The following is a 14,094-nucleotide window of genomic DNA, read 5'->3' on the forward strand; positions in this document are numbered from 1 at the left end:
GTGCGTTATAGCAAGTCACTATGATTGCCACCTACTGGCAGGGAGGAACCATAGACAGTAAAAGAAAAGGAGGAACGCCGACCCACAGTTCATTGAATGAAAAAAAAAACACTTCCGTCACATGGTTACTACCGGGGAATGATGGGACGCTGTTCTGTTTCTGGTGGGAAATCGCCCTCTGTGATGAGCATGGAAGAAAAATAAAGGTTTGAGGACATCATATCTCCGTTTTACTGAGAGGTATATCTAATCTGTCTTTGATTCTCGCAATAAATACATGTTCTAGCTTACACACAGTGAAAACATACATGCAGTCAATGGAGGAAAATAACAACCCTCAAAGTCAACGGCAAAGCTGAACCTTAGGGCCACACCTGCTGGTGGATAGACCGAACTGTCAATAAACTTTCGACAGGTTTCTTTTAAATAAATTGCTTCCTTGCCGCCAGTGCGAAGACATTTGTTCGGGGCAGCAGTGTAATATTGGCTGTTAGCTAGCTTCTAATGTGTACTCGTTATTGACCCTGTACCCGTTGTTACGAAACTGTTTTGAAGGAAAGAATTTTCGAGCGATTCATGCTTTTTCCTTCTAAACATTTTCTTTCAGAAGTAACAACAGCATTCTCGAAACACATTATATATGAATGGAGGTGTTTGTTTGTCTTGCTCGCGCACTGCACAGAATGTGAATGAATAGGTTTACTTCCACGTTATTTCGCAAAAGTCAAAAGGCGTCCTCTGGTGTTTGGTTGCAGACTGCAATGTGGCAGTGGTCTCGGGACTGATTTAACATTAAGCTTCGAGTTCCTTAGTGCGAACCCTTGCCCTAATGTCTGTATTGTAAACACTGAGGCTATGTTGAATGTTTACGTATTAGGTTATAGATGTGTATACATGGGTCATTAAATAGCTATTGATTTCCATTGCGACAAATATTGTTATGTAATGAAGTGTAACCTAGTTGCTTCCTTAATTGCGATTGTATTCCTTAATACGTGGAAAACTTTCCGTGGACATTATAAAGGTAAGGTAGTAACTGATATCATTATCAGCCTTTTGCTGTTTGTTGATCCTCTTCATCCAAGCTGATCAATTTCAACCACTTGTTGCAGCAGTGCGAGTGTCTTTGTGCGCTCCCCTCCTTAGCAAATTAACATGACTTTTGATTGACGTGCGTGCGTGCGTGCGTGTGAAATGGTTTCGTGAGTTGCACATGATATAGGTTATGGTCGTGTTGGCATATAACATTTTGGCATGTAACATTTTAAATTAGGCATAGCCTACCCTACAAGTTGTTAGGCTACAACAGCCCCCCCCAGTTACGAAACTGTTTTGAAGGAAAGAATTCTCGAGCGATTCATGCTTTTTCCTTCTAAACATTTTCTTTCAGAAGTAACAACAGCATTCTCGAAACACATTACACATGAATGGAGGTGTTTGTTTGTCTTGCAGAATGTGCAGTGCGCGAACTCCAGTGTGTGTGTGTGTGTGTGTGTGTGTGTGTGTGCGTGCGCGCGGGTGGGTGGGTATGTGTGTGTGTGTGCGCGCGCGCGCGTTGTGTAGCGGATGGGTAGCACTGATGGCCCCAACCAACTCCTGTCCCTGCCTGGTTTGACAGCACAATTATCATAATAGCACAAGGATGGCCGTAAACTTTCTTTTCTCCATCAAATCTCAAGCCAAACTGCGTGGTCCCATGATTTTGCTTGAAATATTGATGATTTTAAAATAATTGCATCGGACTCGCGGTGTAGGCCTACACGTTAAGTGCGCACACGAATTTTTCTTATTTTCGCACCGTAATTTTGTGCCGTATCTGGTGCGTACCGGCCTTACAGTTGGCAGGTTGCTTCCTTAATTGCTGCAACTTATTTGTATCAATGATTGGGTTTCATTTTTTCTAGATGAAAGACCTTACAGATGGGGGTGAGTCGACTTGATGTGCTTTATAGAAGGCTTCTCCTGACCAAGCTGTTCATCCAAGGATGGGGAAAGCCAGAGGACCTAAAAAGGTATGTGAAGACAGGTAGATAGATATTAGGCTAGTCAGTTACAAAAGTGACCCCCACCCCCTTGTTATGCATCAAAACAAAGCTACTGGGATACTGTCATAACTGGCTGACAAAAATGCAGTGTGCGTGCAAAATGTATACTGACATATTTGTTTGATATTTGGTAAGTTGTAAGTCTTGAATTTCCCCTTGGGGATCAATAAAGTATCTATCTATCTATCTATCTATCTATCTATCTGTCTGTCTAAGTCTCTCTCCTCAGTGCCACTACGTGACAGTGTTGTAACCTTCAAGTTATTCTATGTTTTTTTCCCCCACTTTTACTCTAAGAATATTTGAGTTCAGGAAAATTATTGGTGACCGAGAGAGGTGTAGGCACCTGGTGCCCAAGGACTATCCTGTTTACATTGATAAGGTAAAACTACTTCCCTCTATCCTGTTTACATTGATAAGGTAAAACTACTTGTTGTTTGTTGTTTTCTTGTTGTTCAGATAGTGGTCCAGATCAAGTACAGAGGTTGTGCATATAATGTACATATGTAAAGTACACTGAGAATTTGTAGTAAAGTTTCTCTTTTGCAGTATTAAAATTGCATGTGTACTTAATGGAGAACTCTGGCCATTTGTCACTTGGATCTCTGTCTCTTGAGGTCACAGAGTACTGTCGGTACGGGGAAAAAAAATCGGTTCTGTGTAGCTCAAGTTGCTGCAGCCAACAGCTAGAGTAACCAGGCAGCTACAGTGCTACACTCTGGGGGCCGGCGTCTTTAAAATCATGAAACATTTGAAAAACAGCCAGAGTTCTCCTTTAAATGATTTTTCATTGTAAAAAATATCCTATGTGCTTCAAGACACAACTCTGAAGCACTATTATATAGCTGTACCATACTGAATAATCCACCACTAGTAACTGTTCTTTCTGCACCATTAGACATCTTTGCATCGTGAGATGTGTTTTTGCCCTTTACTGTATCAGTCTTTGTTTGCAAGCAATGACTAAAAATCTTTTTTAGAGCCATCATTTGCAAGCAGTATGTGAATGTTTATCATTGCATACTTCCTCATCATGCTTGAATAATTAAAAGTCAGATGCTATTAAAAAAAAACATGCAGATAAAGGTGCCCTCTCTATGTGCACCGGATGCACAGGTAATCTCATTATGATTGGTTTTATGTTCCCAGGTAGAGGATGAATCCGACTGCAAAATTCACAATGGCCATTTTATATCACCCCTGGAGGAGATTGTGCCCGGTGTCTTGCCAACAGAGTCAATAAAAGCCAGGTATAGTTTCAGCTGGGTTATGAGGTGGACTGTGCTATGATGTGGACTGTACTATTCTAGTAGAGCTCTCACTATGAGATTGTATGCCTGACCTTTGATCATTTTTATTTCAAGGTTCCAGTTTATAGTCCCCAAGAAATGGAAAAAGCACTACCCCGTGTGCATACACCTGGCAGGAACAGGTGACCACGTACGTTGACCAGACACCTAAACACAGATCCATTCACACTTGAGGGAATGAATTGAAACAAAATAGTAAAAAATACAACGTTGGTGGATGATGTCTAGAAGAACCATAATGAGCACACCCTCTCGATTTAAATGATGCTATAGATAATTGAGTCAGTGTTGTTTCTGATTAAATGTAGCAGTTATAAAAATAATAATAACATGCTATTATATAAAAACATGTGGCCTTACTTCTGCGCTGTACCACTGATTGCCTCTCGGAGGACATTAAAGTTTTCCAAGTCAAAACTTAAAGTAAAAAATAAAGTCAGCATGAAATACGTTAGAACGACAGAATGACTTCACAGTGGTGGTCGCAGATGATTGACCCCCTTCTCTTGTGCAGTTCTACTGGAGGCGACGCACCCTCATGGCTCGGCCAATGATAAAGGAGGCAGGAATGGCATCTCTGCTTTTGGAGAACCCATACTATATCCCTCATCCTGATTTCAGGAACCTTTATCAGTGAGGTTTCATAACCTCTCCATTTGTACATGTTGGTTATGTTGTACTTGCTGTGAATCATATTTGTTTTGGAGAACTTCTCCACTAATCAAAATAGCTGTGGCTATGCTGGAGGGGGGGGGCATGTTGTCAGCAAAAATGTCAGCACAGACTATACCAGTTGGTATTGTCAAAAAGAGACAGGTGTACCTGCCTACCAGGTAAATTAATGACTGTCTTCAAGAGTCTCTTGAAGAGCGGCCAAAATTGAGCATGACATTTATACTTTAAAAGCATTAATGTATGAAATGTATGTGTTAAACATCCTCCATTGTGCCAAAACGTTGTTTTGTCAGACATATCCTTAACCTTGAACTGCACATGGATACAGGAAGCCGAAGGACCAGCTGTAAGTATCTTCATTCACTAGATAGTTGACTGATGCTTAAATGCAACATTTACTGATAACCTACTGACCAATCGCCATCTGCAGCCTATCAGTCTATGAACTGCCACGTTACTCATACGTGCATTCTGATGAGTTGTGTTTGCTCTAAAAAAAAAAAAAAAAAGACGCTCCAGCCTGAAGAATGTGTCCGACCTGTTTGTCATGGGAGGAGCGCTCATCCTGGAGTCGGCAGTGCTTCTCCACTGGCTGGAGAGGGAGGGCTACTGGCCACTGGGCATGACGGGCATCTCCATGGGCGGCCACGTAAGTCCTCTTTGTCCCAGTCCTATTTATACAAACACCCCTGCGTGGATCAGACCGTCTGCAATGCTGACCCCTTAATCCACTGGTTACAGTGAAGGCCATTTATAGCCACCACACCAATCTAATTCAGACGGCATGGATGATTTCATGAGAATGATGCAGGGCTGAGCTTTTATGTTGTTCTTTGCAAAAGTAAGTTAGCCTGCTGCTGTGGCCACTGGGTGTGCGGTTATGCTGGATTCAATGCCAGAAGGAGGCCCTGCAGAGGAAGAGTCGATTTGTATCCAGGGGGGATAAAGGTCCATTGACCTACATACGACTGCCAGTGGCCTCTTAGACCACTCCACCACCAGCTTCCTCCCCCTCAGCTCCGTCGGGCCTGGCCTGACCCGTCTGTAGTTTCCTGCTTGCACCATGTGTCCCCCCCCCCTGCTGCCTGGATATCATTGTGAAATGCTGACCTTGCCTTGTTTAACAAATTAATGTGTTCTGTGTCAAGTGTCAAGCTCTTTCAAATACCCAGTTTAACACTAACTTTGATTTGACTTTTTACTGACATGATTTCACCTGTCTGTACAGATGGCGTCTTTGGCGGTGACTAACTGGCCCAAGCCCATTCCCCTGGTGCCATGCCTCTCTTGGACCACTGCCTCCAGTGTCTTCACCACAGTAAGATCTTGAATTTCCCCTGGGGATCAATAAAGTATCTATCTATCTATCTATCTATCTATCTCTCTAGAACTAAGCTGTTAGCACTGGGGGGAACCTAGCTAGTTATACTTTATTAGTCCTGTAGGAAGTTCCTGTAGTAGGAAGTTTGTTCTCTGCATTTTACCCATCCGTGGGTAGTGTATACTACTGAATTTGTACTACTACTGCTTGAATTTCCCCTTGGGGATCAATAAAGTATCTATCTATCTATCTATCTATCTATACACATTCATACACACACTCAAAGCAGTGAGCTCACTAGGAGCACACATACTCTCCTAGTCCAGAATATTGGACTCATAATAATGGTTGAGTTATCATGTTCAATTGAGAACATACTATTGCGAACATGTCTACCAGTTTGTGGTAAGGGATTTCAGAGTGTAACATTAATTTTATATGATGTTCCTTCTGTCCCTCTCCAGGGCGTTTTAAGCAAAGCTGTGAACTGGAGAGAACTGGAGAAGCAGTATGCCATGCACACAGTGTATGAGGAAGAGATCATAAGGTTGCTGGAGTATTGTGGGGTATGTGCACTGTATATTACTCATGAATGTTGTTAAAGAAAACTTCTCGGAAAGTCAGTACAAATTTAGAACAAAAAGGCAGTTCGAGTGCAGTACAAATCCAGGTTGTATGGATTGCAAATCTATAATTAGAACAGTGATGACCTGATGCAAAGCCCTTTGTTATAGCAACAACAGCAGGTGTTGTCCACTGGAACGCACATTTGCGCACTCGACATTAAGGGATTAAGTTAAATCCAGTTGTAAAACGCCAAATCCTTTTAAAGATTAACTTACGAGAAAATGTCTGGAGTCCAGCATGTTATTGTTGTTGTTGTTGTTGTTGTTTGTGTTTTGTCCCACAACAGACCGATTCATTCAGGATGGGCCAGGACTTTGTGAAGTTCTCCCCGGGCAGCTTCGACACACTGTCTGATCTGGACCTCTCCCACGAGCTGCTGGGCCTGGACCACCAACAGCAGTCGCAGCAGCAGCAGGTGGGCCTGGGCTCCTCGGCTGTGCGCTCGCAGGCAGGAGGTGGCGGTGGAGGAAGCGAGCGTGTGGCCGGAGAGGAGGCGGCGGCAGCGGAGCGCGAGCGCCTGGACCACATGCTGTCGGCGGTGAGCAGCAGTGGGCCGCACCTGGAGATGCTCCACGCCAAGAGCATCTCGCGCGCTGCCAGCCGGAGGGGGGGGGGGGTGGGCCAGCGCCAGTCGCTCCAGAGGGAGTCACTCTACTTCATGAAGGGAGTCATGGACGAGTGCACCCACATCGCCAACTTCTCAGGTAGGGCTCGCTAAGTACTATGTAAAAAAAACACAGTTTTTTTGCTCTGCTATTTGTGTCTGAGTGTTTGTGCGTTTGTGCGGCTAGAAGGGGTGTATGCATCTATTATTTTTGATTAATGCCATCCATGTTCTGATTTGTGGTCAACAGTCACATTTGGTCTCATCTGTGGTGTTATGCATGTAAGGCACAAACGTGTATTTTAAACACTTAGCTTTAATGCACAGCTCGTACTTATAGCTCCGCTACGCTCCGCTCTAGAATCTTTGGTTTAGAGTACCTCTTTAGAACCTTAAGGCAGCCGGTGCTCATTGGACCCTTGGTCTGTTTGCAGTCCCTGTGGACCCCAGCCTGATCATCATTGTGCTGGCCAAGGAGGATGCGTATATCCCCCGCACCGGCGTGAGGAGTCTGCAGGAGATCTGGCCTGACTGTGAGGTTCGCTATCTCAATGGTGGCCACATCAGCGCTTATCTCTTCAAACAGGGACTTTTTAGGTAAATAAGTCAGATCCAGATACCTTCACAGAATCGACTTGTGCTGATTTTACCACTTCGTTGTAGGAATGTAATAATAAAAAAAAATCAGTTTGTCTTACAATTGTGGTTGAAGAGCATGGCGGTGTTGTTTTATTATGACTAACTACAGGATTATGTTATTTTCATTTTCTCCAGGCAAGCTATTTATGACGCCTTCGACCGGTTTCTTCTAAAGTATTCCAGTCATGAGAAGTGAGTTTTAACAAGCATGCTCTTAACTCAAAAGTATAATGTGTGTACAGTGAAGAACATGGAGAACTTTTGATGACATGAGCTAGAGACACAGACGAGCCCTGAAGGAATCCTCATTTGATGGGACAGACGCTGTGTGCTATGAGCAGCACCAGTGAATATTTACAAACAAAAAAGTAGCATTTATTTGAAGACATCCATCCATCCAGTTAATTTCATCCCTAATGCCAATCCACAACTTGTGCTAACTTTGTGTTTTCACTGTTCCTTTTTTTCAATACCATACCTCCTTATCACGGTTGCCTTCCACTGTGTTTAGTACCTTGACTGAAACTACTGGGAATTGCAGGGATTTTTTTCAAATAAAAGTATTGTATTTTTGGATAAAGATAAATGGTGCCTCACAATGACTGTTAAACAAGAAGGTTCCTGCTTATTCTGTCCCAACTCTTTTGGCCCAGTAAGTTTTCTGTTGCCATCACATTTAACCCTTGTGTTGCCATGTTTTGATGGGTAAAAAATCCTACTACTGCCAAGTAGTTGTTCATGAAAGAAAGTGTATTTTACAAACAAGTTCTACTTAATATCTAGAGTATTAATAGATGTTTATACTAACAATTTAAAGACATACCCTTTGTCATATTGACTGTTGGACCCGAAGATAAAATATAAAAATAAATGTCATTCATTTGTTTCCTGTTTCTTCACTCGCAATAAAATAAAAGCCCAGCTGTGTTGAGTGAGATTTTTTATTTTATTTTATCATAGGCATTATTCAGAGCGAATTATTTCCATTATGTAGACACATCAGTGAAACTGGAGTTAATATTACTTAACATTATTATGTTGTACTGTGCATTTGCCTAAAATATTGCAGGAGTCTCCTCTGTGCACAATTCGGCTGTGTATGAGAGACTGTTCAGTCTATGGTGTATGATAGCTTACGACATTGTGACGTGGTGTGTGAGTATTCGTAAATCTGTACAGTTTGTAATTTTTGCTCCCCAAGTTATTATGCAACATGATTTAGTGTGCACGGGAATAATGGTGACATGTAGGGAACAGCAAGGCGGAAACGGAAATACTCATGTGACGTTTTGTTATGTGCACCAGCTGATCTGGCAATCAAGGCGATCTTGCTAACAACATCAGCCAGCAACTCTGGGAAAGCTACCGCGCCCTGTCATATTATCTGCACTCTTTGTTGGTAACCTACTGCAGATAGAAGAATACTGAATTTTGGCGACATGCCCCTTGGGTGAAGATTCTGGTCTCGTACCCTCCATGGATTCAGTTTTGCGTACAAGGCCATAACTAAGTGGCCTACTACGTTTTTCCGTTTGCTTAGCCAGCTGAATAGCATTGGGGGACTGCTACCTTACTTAACAACAACTAAAACATATTGGTGAAAATTATGGATATCCAAAGAATGGTCAAATGGCCCCGGAGTTATCCGTGGCGTCCTATGTCGCCATAGAATCAGTCCCAAGGGAATGTCTTCGTGAAGAAAATAAGCTATCCTAGCTAACTCGCTGGACTAGTTTCAGCAGGTACACAGCTAGTGACAGAAGACAGGCAAACCGTCGAGACATACTAACCTAATGCGAGGTTAGGCTACTCGGTCGCAACGGATTCATCCTACCAGATATTCAATAAGTAGCCTACTCCTCAAAAAGGTTAAAATGTGGTTAAAACTGTTCTTCCTACTTCTGTACTTTCTGGTGCTGTTTGTTTTGGCACGTTTTTTTGAAGCCATAGTATGGTATGAAACGGGCATTTTTGCTACTCAACTCGTGGACCCTGTCACGTTGAGTTTTAAAAAGTTGAAAACCATCCTGGAATGTCGAGGATTGGGATACTCGGGCTTGGCAGAGAAGAAGGATGTCAGAGAACTGGTTGAAAAGTCAGGTAAGTCCTTTCAGCTATTGAGAAATAACTGGCATCTGATCTCAATACAGGTTTATTCACTATTAGGCTACTGATAAATCCTTTTTATGAGTACTTGACAATAACCTTAAAAATTGAACACATTTCTACAAAATTATTTGTTGAAAAATGTTAGGTATTATCTGGCTACAAATGTGCATGTGTTGAATTTGTTTGTTTAATGCAGGTGATTTGATGCAAGGGGAACTGTATTCTGCTCTTAAAAATGAGAAAGAGCAGCCAGGGACAGACTCGAGCACTACATTCAGCGGGGAGATGCACTTTTATGAACTGGTGGAAGATACTAAAGATGGGATATGGTTGGTCCAAGTAAGTGTTTCTGTCATTAATTTAGCTTATTTTGCATTCCAAGTTCACATACATTCACAATCAGTCTAGTCTATGCAATATAAGAAACTACATTAGTGGTGTTTTGTGTGTGGAAATGAGAACTCAAAAATGTTTTTTATTTTTATTTTTCATCTAGGTAATCGCTCAAGGCAGGGATCCACTCTTGAGCAAAGCTAATTGGGGTAAAATGATTCAGAAAGTGTCACAATTTGGAATCCGCACTGGCACTTTCAACTGCTCAAGTGACTCAAGGTGAGAGATTCTTAGTGTCGGAGTTATAGATAGAAAATGTCTTTGTATGAATATTTTAAATGGCAGCATTTGAAAGGCGACAAATACAGACATTACAAAGTAGGTAAATACAAAATCAAATGAATAAAGCAACTCAAAATTTCCACTAAAATTACAATATGTTGTGGCAGGATAATGCAAATTAACTTGCAAGTGTTTACACACTGGTGTTTGTGTAATTCACACTTTCTTTGAGAATTTAATATTTGAGTTACATGAATAGAAAACCTATTTGCCCTCTGTCTAAGTGCAAAGATTCTAGAGTGCTACACATCCTGTAGATGGAGCCACAAAATACCTGATTAACAAGAATAGGAGCGAGGCTGAAAGATTAATGGAATTGAACTAATGCCACTTGCAAATTAAAAAGGCTGCAATGAATAGTCAACATAATAATATTTTTTTAAATTTGTGTTGTCCTGGTGTGACATACAGACATGTTCATCGTCAATCAGAGATTCCATGCTAACTAATCAGATGTGGCCCATCTTAAAGGCGCTCTAAGTGATACCACTCGTTTTTCAGGCTAACACATTTTATGTCACTTACTGCAAACATCACCTAACCAACCGCTAGCTGTCTGTGTCCTGAATACACTGTAAAAAAACGCGATCTCTGAGGATAGTCCAGGCTCCAAAAATGGCAACAAAAACAACCTGGGCAAGCCTAGCCCATAAAAACATAACAAACTGTTCCAGCAAATCACAGACGAGATGCACGTTTAGGAGAGTTTCAATTGCACGGGAGCAGCATGGGAAGGAGGGGGAGGAAGTAGCGAGCTAGCTCTCTGTTTTGTTTGAAAGTCAACAGAAGTGACGTTACCCAGCATCGCTTAGAGCAACTTTAAAGCAATATTTGGAAGTAATTTGCAGTATTTTTTTTGTTTTCATCATTGGATTTGTAGGTAGAGCAGTTCATATTTTGATGTTGTCTCAATTGGTAATGCTTCAAAACATTTTAAATGTATTATTTACTGAATCTTAAAAATTCTGAAAACTGAAGCTTCACTTTTATCGCTATTGAAATCGCAATCATAATATCTATAGGAAAAATTGCAATTAGATATTTTCCTCAAATCGCTTAGCCCTAGTGAGACTGTTCATGCGTAATATGTTTCTTACTGTAGCCAGTGCACCAACTCACATGAAGGTATTTCTTTGTTTGTCTCCCAGATACTGCCGTAAGCGTGGCTGGATGAAGTCCACGCTGATCATGTCTGTGCCCCAGACGTCGGCCTCCAAGGGCAAGGTCATGCTTAAGGAGTACAGCGGGCGCCGCATCGAGACCGAGCACATCTTCAAGTGGATGACGGCACACGTGGCCTCACGCATCAAAACCATCCACGTCTCGCGGCAGCTGGAGGACGACTGGTACCAGCGGGACAAGCACGCGGTCAAGATGTTCCTCTTCGCCAAGCTCGACCAGCCGCCGGCCTTCTTCTCAGCGCTCAGCGTCAAGTTCACGGGCCGCATCGAGTTCATCTTCGTAGATGTGCGGAACTGGGACAACACCAGCTGCCTGGAGGAGACAGGTGTGACGCAGACACCCTCCTATGTCCTCAAGACACCCGAGGGCATCTATAGGTACGGCAACAGCACCGGGGAGTTCATGTCTCTGCACGCCATGGACACCTTCCTGCGCTCGGTGCAGCCCGAGGTCAACGACCTCTTTGTCCTCAGCCTGGTCACGGTCAACCTCATGGCCTGGATGGACCTTTTCATCACGCAGGGAGCAACCATCAAGCGCTTCGTGGTGCTCATTAGCACTTTAGGGACTTACAACTCGCTTCTCATCATCTCCTGGCTGCCCATCCTGGGCTTCCTGCAGCTGCCGTACCTGGAGAACTTCTACGAGTACAGCCTGAAGCTGCTGCGCTACGCGGACACCACCACCATTGCCTCCTGGGTGAGGGCGGACTGGACCTTCTACTCCTCGCACCCGGCGCTCTTCCTCAGCACCTACCTGGCGCACGGGCTCCTCATCGACTACTTCGAGAAGAAGCGCCGGTGCGGCCGCGAAGACCAAAACGCCAACAACCTGGAGTGGCTGACCAGTCTGTGGGACTGGTACACTAGCTACCTGGTGCACCCCATCGCCTCCTTCCAGACGTTTCCCAACGAGTCCGACTGGGAGGACGACCCCAACTTCCTCCTGGAGAGACTCGCCTTTCCTGACCTCTGGCTGCGTCCCCTTGTCCCCATCGACTACATCAAACACCTGCCCACCTGGGGGTTCAAGTGCTCACAGGTCAGCACTACAGATAACAACGCGGACTCAAAAAGTAATAGGGTACAAACGAGTGGGTTTAACAGAGACCCAGGTGAACAAGGCAGTGATGCAGACAGTGACAACTGTAGGAAGACGGCCGAGTCATGGTCCGGTGGAGAGGCTCAGGATGACAGATCTCTCCCCTGGCCTGATGACATGCTCCCCTGCACCGAGTGCGTCGTGTGTCTGGAAAACTTCGAAGTCGACTGCCTAGTCATGGGGCTGCCATGTGGTCATGTTTTCCACCAGCAATGCATTGTGGTCTGGCTTGCGGGAGGAAGGCACTGTTGTCCAGTCTGCAGATGGCCGTCATACAAGAAGAAGCCGTCGAGACCGGCCCATGGAGCAGACTTGCAAGAACAAGAGTAACGGTCACATCCCTTCTCCCATCACCTGCTTCCCTCACCTAACTTATATAAGTGCTTGATGTGTCCATTGTTAGTCTCTACTCTTTTGTTGTTGTTTGTTTTCTTTTATGTTTCCATTGGCTTGAGCCTACACGCATTTAGGGGTATATGATTTGCAATGGGTAATATAATCCTCACATCATTATTAGCATTGGTAATTGTCAAAAAAATAACAGTGGAATAGGACTTCTTAACCATATTGAGATCTGATTTGCCTTGTTCGTAATAGATAATAGATTTGATCTGCATTGCAGCTATAATCGTAAAAATGTCAACATGTGAATGCCTCTTTGCAATGGCTTGCTTCATTACTGACATGAAGCAACCTTCTTTACAATGATATGATCCTCCTCCCACTTCTCATAAGACTCAAAAATGCAGGTGAAGGTTTCACAAAAGTCCACCTATATGCTCCATTGATGAGCAGAATTTAATGTTTAAAAAGTGTGTTTAAAAAGTTTGTCAAAAATATATAAATGTTACAATTTGAAATCAAGTTACTTGATGGAAGGTATTCCTGTCTGACATCTTGAAGGGGTTAGTAGTTGGTCAGTTTATAATGGAAATTGAAAAAAAAAAAAAAACAGGATATATACAAACAGATATTTATCTCCAGGCATGTTGTTTTGATATTTATTGATAAGCAAAAACTCTAAAGCAACAACTGCAATTTTGACATGTCTTAAGATGCTGAAAAGTTTCCATTAAAAAAGCTTGCACAAGACAATACCAAATTACAGAATAATAAGCTAGCCTATAATGTTGATGCTGTCTTGGTAGGAGTACACATTAATGGACAGTTTGGATTGGATTAACCCTGATAAAACTGGGTCCTGCTCACTTCCGATGTAATCTGAATCAGAATAGGTTATGAAGAGAGAACTGTAATGTTCATTGAAATAAAATTTATTTTCACCTGGATTTTGTGGAAATGTTCCCAAATACATTATTGTGCCTGTTATCTTTAGTATGGTTGTCACTCTTTGGTTCATCTACAATAGCTATTATACAAAGCTGGGGACACTGATGCCCCAAGTTGCTGATAACAGATTGTGGGTTTTATTGTTGCCATCATTAGGCCCACCTATATCACCAGACCAGAGATTCATGGCCAGTTATGCACAGGTTCATAAATTGGTGTATGATGAAGATTTTTCTAAGCATAACCCTATGACGTGACCTTCATACTAACGTGGATCCTCCTGTGCTTGTCAACAGGGTGCGATTTGTGTAAAAACTAGAAGGGGGGATGATTTTGAATAAGTTAGTAACCCCAAAAAAAAAAAAAAAAAATGAACGAACGATTCATAGCCTAGTAATGTCATGGCTAATAATAGCCTATATTAATTTTGCCAACTTTGTAACATTTTAGTTTTAGTTTACCGTGGTGTATGACTTTAAACAGCGAGTGTGTTTGGTATGATGATCAGCTCCTCTA

The 14,094-nt window shown here is 42.7% G+C and overlaps 2 protein-coding genes across 5 annotated transcripts; both read left to right on the top strand.

Annotated features, from left to right (window-relative positions):
• Positions 1-97: 97 nt before the first annotated feature.
• abhd18 (abhydrolase domain containing 18) lies at positions 98-8,158 on the top strand. Of its 4 annotated transcripts, none has more exons than XM_048230813.1 (13): positions 98-240; positions 1,905-2,012; positions 2,343-2,427; positions 3,195-3,295; positions 3,410-3,485; positions 3,870-3,954; positions 4,349-4,376; positions 4,541-4,679; positions 5,259-5,348; positions 5,816-5,917; positions 6,265-6,682; positions 7,017-7,179; positions 7,357-8,158. In XM_048230813.1, the coding sequence occupies exons 2-13, from the start codon at positions 1,921-1,923 to the stop codon at positions 7,415-7,417; spliced, it is 1,440 nt and encodes a 479-aa protein (XP_048086770.1). In that variant the 5' UTR covers positions 98-240; positions 1,905-1,920; the 3' UTR covers positions 7,418-8,158. The 4 variants fall into 4 exon arrangements, with proteins under 4 accessions (XP_048086770.1, XP_048086771.1, XP_048086772.1 ...); XM_048230814.1 differs by having other exon boundaries at positions 124-206; XM_048230815.1 differs by lacking the exon at positions 98-240 and adding an exon at positions 775-1,024.
• A 151-nt stretch (positions 8,159-8,309) lies between these two features.
• On the top strand, positions 8,310-13,577 carry rnf103 (ring finger protein 103). The gene is made up of 4 exons (XM_048230812.1): positions 8,310-9,321; positions 9,527-9,669; positions 9,827-9,942; positions 11,154-13,577. Exons 1-4 carry the CDS (start codon positions 9,096-9,098, stop codon positions 12,616-12,618), a joined length of 1,950 nt encoding a protein of 649 aa, XP_048086769.1. The 5' UTR covers positions 8,310-9,095; the 3' UTR covers positions 12,619-13,577.
• The last annotated feature ends 517 nt before the right edge of the window (positions 13,578-14,094 follow it).

This window comes from Alosa alosa, chromosome 21 (genome assembly GCF_017589495.1).
Source record: "Alosa alosa isolate M-15738 ecotype Scorff River chromosome 21, AALO_Geno_1.1, whole genome shotgun sequence".
Taxonomy (NCBI): Eukaryota; Metazoa; Chordata; class Actinopteri; order Clupeiformes; family Clupeidae; genus Alosa; species Alosa alosa.

What these genes read in the sequence shown, in the direction of transcription:
- abhd18 (XM_048230813.1), top strand. Translation starts at nt 1,921, where the DNA reads ATGGGGGTGAGTCGACTTGATGTGCTTTATAGAAGGCTTCTCCTGACC. An exon ending in CCACATCGCCAACTTCTCAG is followed by an intron (nt 6,683 to 7,016) that starts GTAGGGCTCGCT and finishes GTCTGTTTGCAG; the next exon opens with TCCCTGTGGACCCCAGCCTG. An exon ending in TTCAAACAGGGACTTTTTAG is followed by an intron (nt 7,180 to 7,356) that starts GTAAATAAGTCA and finishes CATTTTCTCCAG; the next exon opens with GCAAGCTATTTATGACGCCT.
- rnf103 (XM_048230812.1), top strand. Translation starts at nt 9,096, where the DNA reads ATGTGGTTAAAACTGTTCTTCCTACTTCTGTACTTTCTGGTGCTGTTT. An exon ending in AGAACTGGTTGAAAAGTCAG is followed by an intron (nt 9,322 to 9,526) that starts GTAAGTCCTTTC and finishes TGTTTAATGCAG; the next exon opens with GTGATTTGATGCAAGGGGAA. An exon ending in AACTGCTCAAGTGACTCAAG is followed by an intron (nt 9,943 to 11,153) that starts GTGAGAGATTCT and finishes TTTGTCTCCCAG; the next exon opens with ATACTGCCGTAAGCGTGGCT.